The 14,511-nt window shown below is 49.3% G+C and overlaps 3 protein-coding genes across 12 annotated transcripts in view; 2 read left to right on the top strand and 1 right to left on the bottom strand.

The window, feature by feature from the left end:
- Positions 1-462: 462 nt before the first annotated feature.
- On the bottom strand, positions 463-5,358 carry MMACHC (metabolism of cobalamin associated C). 4 transcript variants are annotated; one of them, XM_086385709.1, is made up of 5 exons: positions 5,261-5,358; positions 3,113-3,307; positions 2,284-2,436; positions 1,341-1,453; positions 463-1,237 (listed from the first exon to the last, which is right to left on the bottom strand). In XM_086385709.1, the coding sequence occupies exons 1-4, from the start codon at positions 5,339-5,341 to the stop codon at positions 1,379-1,381; spliced, it is 504 nt and encodes a 167-aa protein (XP_086241835.1). In that variant the 5' UTR covers positions 5,342-5,358; the 3' UTR covers positions 463-1,237; positions 1,341-1,378. The 4 variants fall into 4 exon arrangements, with proteins under 4 accessions (XP_086241835.1, XP_086241845.1, XP_086241818.1 ...); XM_086385719.1 differs by lacking the exon at positions 1,341-1,453 and having other exon boundaries at positions 2,276-2,436; XM_086385692.1 differs by lacking the exon at positions 1,341-1,453.
- A 253-nt stretch (positions 5,359-5,611) lies between these two features.
- CCDC163 (CCDC163 homolog) lies at positions 5,612-9,020 on the top strand. The gene is given in 8 exon segments (XM_086385780.1): positions 5,612-6,140; positions 6,241-6,274; positions 6,413-6,603; positions 6,688-6,769; positions 6,931-7,117; positions 7,229-7,296; positions 7,588-7,655; positions 8,729-9,020. Coding segments are annotated over 8 exon segments (912 nt in total). The 5' UTR covers positions 5,612-5,969; the 3' UTR covers positions 8,840-9,020.
- Positions 9,021-13,972: 4,952 nt separating this feature from the next.
- Positions 13,973-14,511, top strand: part of TESK2 (testis associated actin remodelling kinase 2) — a 137,715-nt gene continuing 137,176 nt past the window's right edge. For 5 of the 7 annotated variants that reach the window (XM_086385648.1, XM_086385628.1, XM_086385593.1 and 2 more), the window contains exon 1: positions 13,973-14,278. The gene's annotated coding sequence lies outside the window, so the exon portion shown is untranslated. The remainder of the gene's footprint in view (positions 14,279-14,511) is intronic. The other 2 variants (XM_086385637.1, XM_086385611.1) reach the window with 1 other exon arrangement.

Genomic DNA, 14,511 nt, shown 5'->3' with positions numbered 1-14,511 from the left:
AACCCAGGAATCAAACCAGGGTCTCCTGCATTGCAGGTGGATTCTTTCCCAAATGAGCTATCAGGGAAGCCCTATCTTTCCTGATGCTGGGAAAGACTGAAGGCAGAAGGGGATGACAGGATGAGATGGTTGGAGGACATCACGAACTCGGACATGAGTAAGGTCTGGGAGTTGGTGATGGACAGGGAAGCCTGGCGTGCTGCAGTCCATGGGGTTGCAAAGACTTTGGACGCGACTCATTTGAACTTGTTCTCATTCGTATCTGTGTCGTGAGGGAGGGTTGTCAGTGGGGTGAAGGTGGATTCCTCCTGGGCCCAAGGCTAGGGCACATTTGCAACAGAAGATCCTTTAGTATGTGCTCTTCCGGACACCACCACCACCCCCCCCCCCACCCCGACTAGCCCAGCCTACCTCTGGGCAGTAGTACAGGATTCCCAGGGCCGTCAACAACAGCTTACTGTATGCTAAGCAATTTCACATTTATTCAGTCACCATGATAACCCTCTGAAGCAGGTACTATTATTTAGGGGATAGTTCCTCCTTACGCCCTGTAACAGGTAGCATTTCGAAGCACTGCAGAGAAATGGTAACAGGTAGCGATTCCATGTTTCAAGGCAGGTGGGAGGTCTGGATCTACTTTGGTCTTAACCAAACTTTCCTGAGCCTTGTTATTTTAAGATCTCTACTAGAATAATTTATCAAAAATAATCATTTTATACCCAAAATAAGTTTCTTCCCTGGCGAAATATTAATAGTAGTGTAAAAGTCTTTTAACAGGTAGGTGCCACTGCCCTAAATGAGGATCCCACAGGCAGGGAAGGTATCAGGGTCCAGGGGATATAGGTGGGGAAACTGTGGGACTGAGCCAGCCTCTCCTGGGATTCTGAGGCTTCTTGGATAAGAGTGTAGTGATGTGAAGCTCTTGGGATGGAGAGCTAGGCTCCTCTGAGGGCTGAAGCAAGCCCAGTAAGGCCAAGCGTTGGGCAGGAGGAGTGGAAAAGTATGCCTTCTGCTCTTCTGAGTAGCGCTCCTGAGGTGTCACAGCATCCCGGTAAGTCCAGTCACGCCAATGGAAATTGAAGCGTTCAAGCAGGCTGATGCGGTCAGCTCTTGTGGGTACACAGTCAACGGGCTTTGTGGGTGGCAGATTCGGCACCTCTGTTCCTCGCAGTAGCACCACCCCTCGGATGGCAAACCAGCCCCCAAACCTGGGATGTATGCACACACCTGCTATGTGCTGGGGAGAGGGTAAAAAGAAAGCAAGGTCATGGTGGTCATATGGGCACCAATAACTACCATCAATGCAAGCTAGTTCACTTCTTATTCAACAGTGATTCTACCTGTGAGCCTGTCAGGGAATTCCCTGGTGGTCCAATGGTTAGGACTCCACGCTGTCACTGCCAAGGTCCCAGGTTCTATCTTTGGTCAAGGAACTAAGATCCCAAAAGCTGTGCTGCATACACACACATGTGAACTTCTGTCAGTCTTGGCTGGGCTCCCCTACTCCGTCAACTCTTCATGAAGTCACTGACCCCAAGGAGAGTTTCCTTAAGCTGAGCCTCAGCTTCCCAGTCGCACAGTGGATTTAATCACAGCTCTACCTGCTCCATTCTGTCACAAAGAAGAACAGACTAGTTCTCTAACCAGATCCCTGGTGGCTCAGATGGTAAACTGCCTGCCAGTGAAGGAGACATGGGTTTAATCCCTGGGTATGATTGGGAAGATCCCCTGGGGAAAGGAACAGTAACCCACTCCAGTATTCTTGCCCAGAGAATTCTGTGTACAGGAGCCTGGTGGGCTACTGTGCATGGGATCGCAAAGCAGAGTTGGACACAACTAAGTCTGAGTGAACTCCAGGAGTTGGTGATGGACAGGGAGGCCTGGCGTGCTGCGATTCATGGGGTCGCAGAGAGTCAGACACGACTAAGCAACTGAACTGAACTGAAGCGACTAACACTTCACTTTTTCTGACTTGATGTGTCTGCAAGTAGACGAAATCATGGAACTGGATCATTGACCATGGTGCACTCTTGTCCTGGATTGTGCCCAGCAACTCCTTTACCCAGGGAAGGTGGAAGAATGGGACTTGAAATTTTTTTTTTGCTGTGCCATGTGGTTAACAGGATTTCAGTTCTCTAACCATGGACTGAACCGGGACCATGGCAGTGAAAACCTGGAATCCTAACCACTAGACCACCAGGGAATTCCTGGGACTTGAAATCTTGATGGAATTTTATTTCATTTTCGTTCTCAGCCCCTATTTGCTCATACTTGCCCTCTGACCTGGGTCCCCCAAGGGTCAGACTCCACGTCCTGTCGCTGGTAGTAGTAAGCAGCCCCTGCTACATGGGCTGCTGTCTGGGCCAGGATCTTGGGGCGCCGGTTGGGGTGTACCTCGTAGTCAGCGATGACTTCTATCTGCAGCTCTGGGAGGCTCTGGGATAGAAGATAAGATGAAGACTTTAAGCGCAACAGGAATCATGATCATGTTCAACAGAGCCTTCAGTTGTGTTAACATGGCCCTGTCTTTAGAAGTCATGTTTAAAGGGAAAACATGACCTTAAACTTGGAGTGGGATTGGAGGCTCCAGTGTGAAGAAAATGATAATTCTGTTTAGGATTGTTCAGAAACCTCTGTTACGGCTCTGCCCTCCAGAGGCTGAGTGCAGAGGAAGACGGTCCAGCTTTGGGGAGACCCAGTGTATGTATACGTATTTATGTATACGTGTAAAGTATGTAGTGCAGGGGTCCTGTTCTGTCCTCAAAAGACCCCATAAGGCTCCCAGGTCTAGGGCAAAGACAGGTGAGAGATGCGTGGAGAATTTTGGGGCTTATTCCTATTTCACTTGGAGGTCAAGGGAAGTCTGCTCATCAAGTTGCCCATCAGGGAAGGGTGAGATTGATCTGTTTCAGACCTTGTTGGCTAGAGGGGGTGGCTAAACCTGAGATGAGAAGGCAGACTGGGGAGAGATCACGATGTCAAGGCTGGCTTTAGGATAGCCTTCTGCCGGGGAAGTGGCTCCTTGTAGGTCTAGATTCTATACTGAGCTTACAGGAACTGGAAGCAGATGCAGATTTGGAAGCTAGGTGAGGCTATAGCCAGCCTTGCTCACCTCTCTAACTCGGCCCAGGTGGTAGGCCACACACTGGTCCACAGGGTCAGTCAGTGGTTGGAGGTGGTGGCTCTGCAGGAAGGGCTTGAGGGCCCGGTCAAACATGGCAGGTGTGCTGAGTACCAGGAAGGCCAGTGTAGGTCCTGGCAGGGGTAGGTGGAAGGCTGGAGGCAGGAGTGCATTGTACCATGCCACCTGGAACAGAGAGAAAATTCAGGCCACACAAGAGGGCTAACTTAGGCCTTAGCCAGGCCCATACCTTGGCCTGGCATTCAAGGTTTCATGCAAATTGTCCAGCCTCCTTATTCAAACAATGAAATTCTCCTGATGATGTGTGTTTGTGGGGAACTCACCTGACAGTTATAATAGAGAGGCAAAGAATTCATAAACAACTAAGAAAAAGAAGAAATTGATTGTACTGTGGTTAGTGCAATAACAGGGCCAATGAAGGTCCTCTGAAATTAGAAAAGGCTTCTTGGAAGCTGAGTCTTGATGCTGGGAAGGTAACTTACAGGCTGATGTGGAGAGGGAGAATCTGGTGTGTGTTTTAAACAGGTCCCAGCATAAACAAAGAGGCAAAAAATGCAAAGCATACTTGGAGAATAGCAAATTGTCTAGTTTGATAGAAATGAAGCATCTGAGGAGGAGAGCAGAGGGAGAGAAGGCTGGAGAGATCAGTAAGAATGAGACTGTGACTGGCCTTGAATACCAATTGAAGGAATATGGGTCTAATTTGCTGACAGTGAGGGGTTAGCCATTGAAGATTTAAGAAGCAAACTGACATGGTCAGTTTTAGATCAACCTGGCTGCAGTGTGGAGGAAGGAATAGAGGCAAAGTGACAGCAAGGAAGTTATTGCAGAAATCCAAATGACTAATAGTGGGCTGAACCAGAGCATAGATAGGTTGAATTTAGGAGACAGATTCCTAAAGATCGCTGTGGATGACTGTATGTGGCGCTGGGAAGGGGAGAGAAGTAGGAACACAGGATGACTGGCAGGGCTGTAAGAGGCACTGTTCAATACCACAGCTCCTTCTACCAAAGTCTTCTTGATTATATCAGACAGGCATCTCCAATCTCTCCCACACCTGCCATCCACCATTATCTCCATACCTTTACTCAAGCAATTTCTGATATTTGAGATGTACATGACCCTCCTTCCTTCCAATCTATCTTTTCATATATAGCTCAACTCCATTTTTTCCAGGGAAGCCTCTCTGAGGCTAGACCCAACTACCTCTTCCTCTATAATCCTCTCCCAGCATTGCTGTATGCCACTCAGTGGAAAGTGGAAAGGGTGGCCTCTTAAGCATCAGGCAAAAGGCTCAGGTTGAGTTGATTTAGCCCTGCACTAAGCACAGGGGTCAGTGCAGAGGGCACTGGATGTGGGGGAAGATGGACCTATGTGACTAAGGGTAGGTCCTGATGCCAGACTTCTGTGTCAGGCAAGTGTACAGTTTCTAAACCCAGCCCAGCATTGATGATTGGCAACATCATGAATGTAACCTTTTGCAGATAGACTGAACAACCAAGCCAACTGTTTGCTTGTTCAACATCCAGAATGCCCTTTGCTCATGAGCCATACAAACATTCCCAGACCTTGCCCTCTCCTAAACTCCTTCAGGAAGCTTCCAAAGTGACTCTGGCTCCACAGATCCCCTTCTTCCTCTAAATTACCTGGGTGACAAAACCACAAGGTTACTGGATCACATGGTGTCTCCCACTCATCAATACAGCATTGTAGGAGGGTAAAAGAGATAACTCATTGGAAAGACTTTTATGTTGGGAAAGACTGAAGGCAGGAGGAGAAGGGGACGACAGAGGACGAGATGGTTGGATGGCATCACCGACTCAACGGACATGAGTTTGAGCAAGCTCCGGGAGTTGCTGATGTACAGGGAAACCTGGCGGTGCTGCAGTCCATGGGGTGACAAAGAGTCGGACACGACTGAGCGACTGAACAAAAACAACAAAAGAACAAACCTGCAACGCTGCTCTACCCATTTAGCCCAAGCGCCCTGTCTCGACAATTAAACGGACTCGCGGCCAGAGGAGCTCGAGAAAGATCAGAAAATTCACGGGCCTCACGTCAGTGGCACCGAAGCCATCCATACGCTTAGCCCTAGCACCGCAGCAGGGATAAACCAACCTGGAAGGGGTAAACTTCGAAGCCAAAAGGGCACAACGTGTCCTCAATCTTCTGCTTCAGCTCTGCGACTAGCGGCTCCATAGTGCACGTTACACACTGAGCCTGCTGGGGAATGGAGTCTCAAGGTTACTCGGGACTTTACGCTTTGAGACAGCTTGGACTCCATTTCCCAAGAGCTACGGGGATCAGCTGCGGGACTGTGTCGTCTCTGCGCGATGCATCCTGGGACACGTAGTTCATTCAGTTCGTAGAGGCACCCACTACAGAAGCAGAAAAACTCGGTTTCCCGACAAGCTTCACGGTGGGGGGGGGCACTGTGACTGCGCGTGTTGCTTCCAGGGAAACGTAGTTCGGTAGCCTCCATCGCCGGTTGTCTCCAATAGAGGCGAACTCAATTTCCCAAGTGGCGCCGCAGAGGCCAGTCCGAAGTCGGGCTTTCCCCGCCTACCGTAAGGTTTGAACTGGGCGGTTTCAGTGGTCACTGGCACAGTTTCAGTGTTATGGTGCCAGAGTTGTGAGTCTGGGGACGTCTAAACCAAGATTCAGCATCTTCAATTCCCAATTGATATCTGTTTATCAGGGCATCCCGCTTTTCCCCTAATTTCGCAAGGAAGCCGCTCCCCCGACTAGTCCCAGAAACGCAGTTTTGGTCTGACTAATGCTTCCTTACCTTTAGTATTGCATCCCCCCACTCACCTCTTTAGAGCTTATGTTGTGGTCTTCCCTGGGCTGTGTCTTTGGTGTCCACAGTGTGGGGAGCAAGGGCACAAGACGCCAGGGAGCCAGACCCTTGCTGCAGTCTATGAGTAGGAGCCTGAGCTGGTCTGAGCAGCTCGACGCGCTTCTCAATGCTACGGACCGAAATGTGAACAGGATTAAGGTGAGGGGGCTCCTGAGTCCCCTACTCCCTTGTTTAGGGGATGTGAGTTAATAGATTGCAAAACAGAACTCATTGACCTGTGCATTTGTTTCTTTTGTAGCAGCGGCTGTATCCACTTGGAGTCTCTACCGGGGGTAAATATTGTCCCTCAGCCTTTCTTTCCAGTGTTATCCACTGTTCCTTCCAAATTCCAACTTTTCTTTTCCTGAAGAAACATCTGTTCCCCCCTCCGCCTAAGGGGCTTTCCACTTGTCCCTTCCTTTTTCTCTCAGCAGGAGACCTGGCTGGGACTTGGATTTCCCCTCGTGACTTGCCTACTGAGTCAGGAATCCAAGCTCAAAAGGCTTGGGCTCTAGAGGCTCCCGTATTTCCAGAGAGGCTAAACTGGGCTGAGGCCCACAGTGCATCTTCTCTCAGGGATGAAGTTACTATTCTTTGATCCCAGGCTCAGGTGAGGCATGGTGTGTATATTTGGGGTTTGTGTGAGTGTGTAACTGATGAGGTTACCGGTGATTGGGGAGCTCATGGGGTTTTTCTGCCTGGGTAGGTGACTGAAGCACTACGGCAGGCTGTCCAGGGCCTGCTGGAAGAGCGAGAGCAGCAGAAGTACCAGATCTCTGCCCTGGAAGGTATCTGATCATTCTTTTCTTCATATACACAGCCTCAAATGTGTGTGCACATTTTGTGGCTCTTCTATTGTCTGTGCACTTGTGTCTTGATTTGCAAGTGGAGTCTGTAGGCTCATGTGTGATATTCTTAGGGGGCTGATCCCCTACTTGTCTCACTGTAGCATCACTAAGGTTGCTGCAGGGGGGCCCAGAGCAAAGGGTCCTTCTCCTGGAGCAACATCTGGAAGAGATGAGAAGGGAACTGCAGGGCCTTCGAAGCCAGGTGCAGGAACAGGCCCAAGCCCAAATACAGACAGGACCACAGAAGTGCAGTGCCACCAGTGGCCTTCACGAAGAGCTTCAGAATGAGTAAGTGATGGGCAAAACCTTGTCTTCTTCAGCCCTGAACTCCTGGTACTCTGGTAGCCTCCTCTGGGCTTGTTAATTGGTTTTAGAATGACACTGCTATTATCCCTGAAGGCAGCAACTGCTGTTCGAGGAGTCACAGATTCTTCGGGAGGAACTAAAGTTGCTACGGGACCAGCTGAGTGAGTAAAAGATTGAGGGTGCGTATGAATTCACCTCTTCCCTTTTCTGAAAAGCCTTCTTGCTTTCCTTATAAATGACCATACCTTTGATAGCTTGAGCTACCCAGAAACCTGGCCGAGTATTTTGTCTTTTCTCATATGGTATGAGTGTGCATCTCCAGTCAGCTTGGAAACTGCCCAGTAGCTGGACCAGAATGTATTTGTCCGTTTTCAGTGCCAGGCTGGGTGCAAGGCAGGGAAGGGGAAGGAAGGAAGTTGGAGACGTTCCCTCACATTTTCTCTCATCTGCAGGCCAGCATCAGGAGCTGCTGCTGAAACAGATAACTGAGAGGCGGCAAGCTCAGGCCTGCAGCTGGAAGGTAGGACCAGGATCGGACCTATCTGTTCATCTCTCCCTTTGGAGGCCCCTTCCTTTCTATATCTATCCTGTTTTGCAGACAGGCCAGGATACCCTCTCCTACTCCTATCTCTTTCCATCTCTTCCTTGTACTGACTCCACCTCCCTCCAAAGCTCTTCTTCCCAAGCCCTCTGCTAAAGGACATGAGAAACTATCTTTGTCCCCATGAGGGCTCCAAGCAGGCTCAAGAGGCTAATCATGGGGAGGCGGGTGCTCCTCCTGGAGAGGTAGAGGTTTGGTCCTACCTGGCCCTATGGTATGGCAGATGTTGGATCAGCTGCAAAGTGGCCAGGATGGCAAAGGTCACAACCTGGAGGCTGTCAGAACAGAGGTCCAGGATGCCTGGCAGGAGCATGACCTCCTCAGGTCAGGGGGTGTGGGTGCTTATGGCTGTGGAAGGGATTTGGCTCACAGAGGCCAGGCATTGGGGACCAAAGTTCAGCTATCTCAGATTTGACATGAGCTGGTAGGGAAGGTATGGTAGGGGGTTATAGCCCATATGGGCAGTACTGCACATTTTCTTTACTTGACACAGTGTCTCTGAGGTATCTCTGTATTTAGAGGATAAAGAGGGAAGAGACTGGAATCCTAGCCTCAGGAAGGAGGACAGGTCAGGTCTGTGCTGGGAGGGCCCCCTTGACCCACTGTCATCATGTCTACCTCTGATTCTTCCCCCTTTGCAGGACTTCTGTTCATGTCCTCCAATCTAAGCAGCCCACCTTCGCCATGTCGCTTTCTTTATCTACCTCTGAAGTCAGGCTTCTGGACAGTAACAGTAGCAGGGAACTTTTAAGGAAGCTAGGTGAGGGTAAGGCAGGAGGCTGAATCTGAGTGGTGCCTGGATGCCAGCTGCCTAATTGTTTGACACTGGATAGAATGGGGTCTCTGCCTCTTTCTTTGGAAATCTATCAACCTCTGTTGCTCCTTATCCCATCAGGCCTGTATGTCCCTCCCCAACAGGGCCCAAGTCTAGGTCCGTGTGTACCACAGTGCTTGCTGGTGATTCGTTCTTTTTCCCCTTTCTCTCCTCATAGATCTCCAGAGGCATACCCTTTCGAACCCGGAGCCCAGCAGCTTTCAGCTCCAGGCCCAGAGCCTTGAGCAAGAGGATGTATTCTTTAAGGGCCCAGGATACTCCTAAGTGACCTGTAAGGACTTGTGATATAGTAGGATGAAGTCTTCTTTGCTCATCTTCCCCTCCAAGGTCCTGTTTCTGAGTTGCCTGCCGCTCCGCTCTTGATCTAGTTGGTGTTTGCCCTCCCTACTGAGGCTTGTCAGTGCCTGTCCATCCCTGTCTACCAATTGCAATAAAATGGTTTAACCCTCCCTGAGATGACACCACCCTTATGCAGAAAGTGAAGAGGAACTAAAGAGCCTCTTGATGAAAGTGAAAGCGGAGAGTGAAAAAGTTGGCTTAAAGCTCAACATTCAGAAAACTAAGATTATGGCATCTGGTCCCATCACTTCATGGGAAATAGATGGGGAAAGAGTGTCAGACTTTATTTTTTTGGGCTCCAAGATCACTGCAGATGGTGATTGCAGCCATGAAATTAAAAGACGCTTACTCCTTGGAAGGAAAGTTATGACTAGCCTGCTGCTGCTGCTAAGTCGCTTCAGTCGTGTCCGACTCTGTGCGACCCCATAGATGGCAGCCCACCAGGCTCCCCCATCCCTGGGATTCTCCAGGCAAGAACACTGGAGTGGGTTGCCATTTCCTTCTCCAATGCATGGAAGTGAAAAGTGAAAGTGAAGTCGCTCAGTCATGCCTAACTCTTAGCGACCCCATGGACTGCAGCCTACCAGGCTCTTCCGTCCATGGGATTTTCCAGGCAAGAAAATGTAGTGGGGTGCCATTGCCTTCTCCGATGACCAGCCTAGATAGCATATTAAAAAGCAGAGACATTACTTTGCCAACAAACGTCCGTCTAGTCCAGGCTCTGGTTTTTCCAGTGGTCATGTATGGATGTGAGAGTTGGACTGTGAAGAAAGCTGAGCGCCGAAGAATTGATGCTTTTGAACTGTAGTGTTGGAGAAGACTCTTGAGAGTCCCTTGGACTGCAAGGAGATCCAACCAGTCCATCCTAAAGGAGATCAGTCCTGGGTGTTCATTGGAAGGACTGATGCTGAAGCTGAAACTCCAATACTTGGGCCACCTCATGTGAAGAGTTGACTCATTTGACTCATTGGAAAAGACTCTGATGCTGGGAGGGATTGGGGGCAGGAGGAGAAGGGGGCGACAGAGGATGAGATGGCTGGATGGCATCACCGACTCGATGGACATGAGTTTGAGTGAACTCCGGGAGTTGGTGATGGACAGGGAGGCCTGGTGTGCTGCAATTCATGGGGTTGCAGAGTCATACACCACTGAGCTACTGAACTCATGTGTTTGTGAATCAGCACCCACATGGGATAGGCTCAGCTGTACCTTTTCTTCCTCCTGTTACTTGACTGCTTCCTGCCACCTCTCTCTCTGAAATCCAAGTTCATGGGCATTTATGACTGTATCTTCTGAGTACAGACCCTGTGCTCAGTGGAAACTGGAAGGAGATGGAAGCTCCCAGTCTGGTGGGTAGAATGAGGTAGGCCAGTGCTTGGGGCAGTACTGCTGTGGGGATGCAGAGGAGGACAAGACATTCTGGTGGGCCCTTGACCTGGGCAATAGAAGGAGTCCTCTTTTTTTTTTTTTTCAGCTTCTGCCTCTTGAGGCTGTCTCTCTGGCCCCTTTATATCTCTTCATCCTCAGCAGCTCAGGCTGTGATTGTGTAGCAGTCTCCTCTTTGGTTGGTCTTTCAGCCTCAACCTCTAATCCAGTGGCTTTCAGGATTTTTTGACTGGGACCTCTAGTAAGAAATAGTTTACATTGTATTGTAGCCTAGTAAATATACATGTCTGTATTTATTAACCAAAACAAATTTTATGATTCAGTACTTACTAGGAGTTAGACGCTCTGATATTTCCTGTTATATTAAAAAATGCTTTTTAGCTATTGGTTCTGATCCTTCCTCCACTTGGATGCTTTCTGGAAAGGATGTCTTCCTAGGCAGGTAAGGGAAGCTTTACTTTTTCCTTACCTGGGCTTTGTATTCTGGACAGTGCATTCCAAGATTTCCCTAGAAGTAGTAGCATCTCACTGAGGTCTCATGAAGTCTCTTCCTCTCCTAAACATAGCCAAAATAATGTTATTTATCCACTAAGTGGATTTTTCTTCTTTGTTAAACTTTTTTGTAACTTATAGTTTATTTTTTATTGAAGGATAATTGCTTTACAGAATTGTGTTGTTTTCTGTCAAACCTCAACATGAATCAGCCATAAGTATACATATATCCCCTCCCTTTTGAACTTCCCTCCCATCTCCCTCTGCATCCCACCCCTCTAGGTTGATGCAGAGCCCCTGTTTGAGTTTTCTTAGCCATATAGCAAATTCCTGTTGGCTTTACTATGGTAATATAAGTTTCCATGTTACTCTTTCCATACAGCCCACCCTCTCCTCCCCTCTCCCCAAGTCTGTTCTCTATGTCTGTTTCTCCATTTGTGCCCTGTAAATAAATGTTTCAGTACCATTTTTCTAGATTCCGTATATATGCATTAGAATATGATATTTATCTTTCTGACTTACTTCGCTCTGTATAATAGGTTCTAGGTTCATCCACCTCATTAGAATTGACTCAAAGGCATTCCTTTGTTTAAATTAATTTTAATGGAGTATAGTTGCTTAACACAAATGGATGATGGTTCTTGAACTTAATGCATACCAGTCCTGGTATGTATTTGTCCTGAGCTAAGATGTGCAGTGGACTCCCAGCTCTTAGCTCAATCTAGCTGGGAAGAGGAGACAGTTACCTGAAATAAAAGCACAATAAAAGGCTGGGGGTGAGTAGGGCAGAAACGGATGCTGAAACTGAAGTTCCAATACTTTGGCCACCAGATGTGAAGAGCCAACTCATTGGAAAAGACCCTGATGCTGGGAAAAACTGAGGGCAGGAGAAGAGGGCGACAAAGGAAGAGCTGTTTGGATGGCATCCCTGACTCAGTGGACATGTGTCTGAGCAAACTCCAGGTGATAGTGAAGGACAGGGAAGCCTGGTGTGCTGCAGTCCATGGCGTTGCAGAGTCAGACAAGACTTAGCTACTGAACAACAACAAAAGTATGCAGTGGACTCCCAGCTCTTAGCTCAATCTAGCTAGGAAGAGGAGACAGTTATCTCAAATAAAAGCATAATAAAAGGCTGGGGTGAGGAGGGCAGGAACTATTTCCTGTTATGGGGTACATTCAAGGCCCCGATTTAACTAGCAGACAAGTCATGAAGAGTGGGCCTCTGACACCTGAATAGCTATAAGGCAGTCCTCAGGGTTTCTTTCCCTTCAATCTCCTTAGGGAGATTGATGAGAGTGGAATGACAAAGATCAGACCTGGGTCAAATATAACCTGTTCAAACAACCCCCAAAACTTCCCATCAAGGCTCATCTTCCTACTGAAGCAGGTCAAGGAAACCCTGTGTTTTACATCTTTGACTGGGGAGGTGATACATCTGGCGTAATGATATTATTTAATCTACTTGCTACCAGTACTCTGCTTATTTATCAACTCTTTTGCATCAACGTCTGTGGAAGACGGGTTTGCAAGGGTGCCAGGGCTCCAATAGCAATGTGGAACAATGGTATTTGAACTGTCACCAGGTGGCAGCACATGATTTGCTGCCAGAAGAATGATACAGAAAAGGCTTTTGGCCAAGGAAACTGGGCCAATGTTGATCTCTTTTCTCCCTTTAGAGATCCTGTGAGCTATCTATCTTTCTATAACAGTATCCTGTTAAGGTTACTCTCCTGCTAAAAAACCTTTGATAATTCTCACAGCATAAAAAAGAAAGGACAAGTCTGGCACTTAAACTGAACTCACATTTAACCTTAGTTGTGGGATGTGGGATCTAGTTCTCTGATCAGGGATTGAACCCAGGCCCCCTGCATTATGAGTTGTGGAATCTTAGCCACTGGACCACGAGGGAAGTCCCCTTTCTTAAACATTGCCACCAAGAATGCACACAATCCACTTATTCAAATTCCACTCATCTGTCAAGACCCAGCAGGAGGCAAGCCTAAAGATGTCGGAAAAGAGGTCTCCAACCCTAGGGAGCATTGATGCAAGAAGGTCCATACTCCTTTGTTTCTTTACCTGCTTTTTTTTTTTCCCATGGAAGCTCTAATCCTATTCCAGTCTGCTCAGGCATGAGATTATGACTGCCTGAGGTCCAGGCATAGGGAAAACAAGAGGAAATATGTACCTGTTGAACAGCTGAACAAATTCTATTCTTTGCCCTGTTTTCAAGCCAGCAATGGCACCCCACTCCAGTGCTCTTGCCTGGAGAATCCCATGGACGGAGGAGCCTGGTGGGCTGCAGTCCAATGGGGTCACTAGGAGTCGGACACGACTGAGCGACTTCACTTTCACTTTTCACTTCCATGCATTGGAGAAGGAAATGGCAACCCACTCCAGTGTTCTTGCCTGGAGAATCCCAGGGACGGGGGAGCCTGGTGGGCTGCCATCTATGGGGTCGCACAGACTCGGACACGACTGTAGCGACTTAGCAGCAGCAGCAGCAGCAGCAAGGGTTCCCTTCTCCAAGAAGCCCTCACCAAATCGAATCTCTTGGTTTAGATGAGTTACTCGCTCAGCATTTCTATTAATTGCTCTTACTATCTCAGGTCGCTAATAATTCACATCAGTTTTCTCCCCATACTATACTAAGATCCTGTCGGACTCTGCGTTCATACAGCTTTTGCCTACTCAGACAGTTCTTACTCAGCTGTTCCTTCTCCAACCCAAAAGCCGCGCCAGTCGAGTCCATTTTCTGTTGGCTTTATCAATTACCAAGAGCTTATATGTTTGGCATTTTGATTGGCCCATTTTATGTTTACTGTCCCGCCCTCTGAGAGGCTCTTGGACTTGGGTTTCCCCCAGGTGTATTCCCTCCCTCCTCCTTGGTTCCGCCTTTTCCACACACTGCCTCTTCTGTTTTTACCTCTACTTTCTTCCTATTGGCTCCCTTAGTCCTCCAGAGTTGGAGCTTTGGGCTGATGATTGGCTTCTCTGAACGCCCATTGTGCCCGCCCTCATACCACGTGGTATTCCTAGCGCTAATTGGGCAATTCCACCAGCTCGTTTTTTTTCAAGGATTAACAATTGATTGGCTGTTCTGAGCGAGGGCTTGAGGTGAGGGGCGGGGCTAACTAAACCCCGCCCCCAACTCCCCTGCCCTGCGGGGCAGGCGTTTCAGTCGCTCGCGGCCAGGGAGCCTAGCGGCGCTCCCAGCTGCCTTCTTTGCTTCCCCGGCCGGATCATCCTGCTGGCCCCGCCGAACAAGCTTGGGGAGCGACCCCGACTTGGGGGTCATGGCAGTAGCCTCCTCGCCCTCCGCCGCCGCTGGCCCCGCCGAGTCGTCGGCTTCTGCGAGAGGGACCCCCACCGCCTCCGCAGGCTAAGAGCCGCTGCCGCCTCCGAGCAGTGAGGGGTACTATGCTCCCTCTTTGCCTCCGCCTCCCCTTCCCGCCTGCTCAGGCACCCCTCTCGCTGCTCAGTCCCGCCTCAGGTAACGCCAAGAGAGCGCGTGGGGCACGAACCCAGGGCACCCGGCCCGCGCGCGCTGCTGCTACCCGCCTGGGCTCCGGAGCATTGGTGCTCGGGTGTTTTAGCACTGGCAGAAGTCAATCGCTTCCCGGAGGCCCTTCTCTCAGCGGCTAGGGAAACTCCTCGACCCCTTCCCCTACTCTTTTCACTTCCCTCAGGGTCCCGGGACAGCTCCCCCTCTCTCCCCTCCCCCCG

This window comes from Bos grunniens, chromosome 3 (assembly GCF_055505025.1).
Source record: "Bos grunniens cultivar Pamir isolate PY7600 chromosome 3, Bosgru_T2T1.0, whole genome shotgun sequence".
In the NCBI taxonomy this organism is placed as follows: domain Eukaryota; kingdom Metazoa; phylum Chordata; class Mammalia; order Artiodactyla; family Bovidae; genus Bos; species Bos grunniens.
Note: the sequence above shows the minus strand (reverse complement) of the source record. Positions and strands in the feature narration are given on the sequence as shown.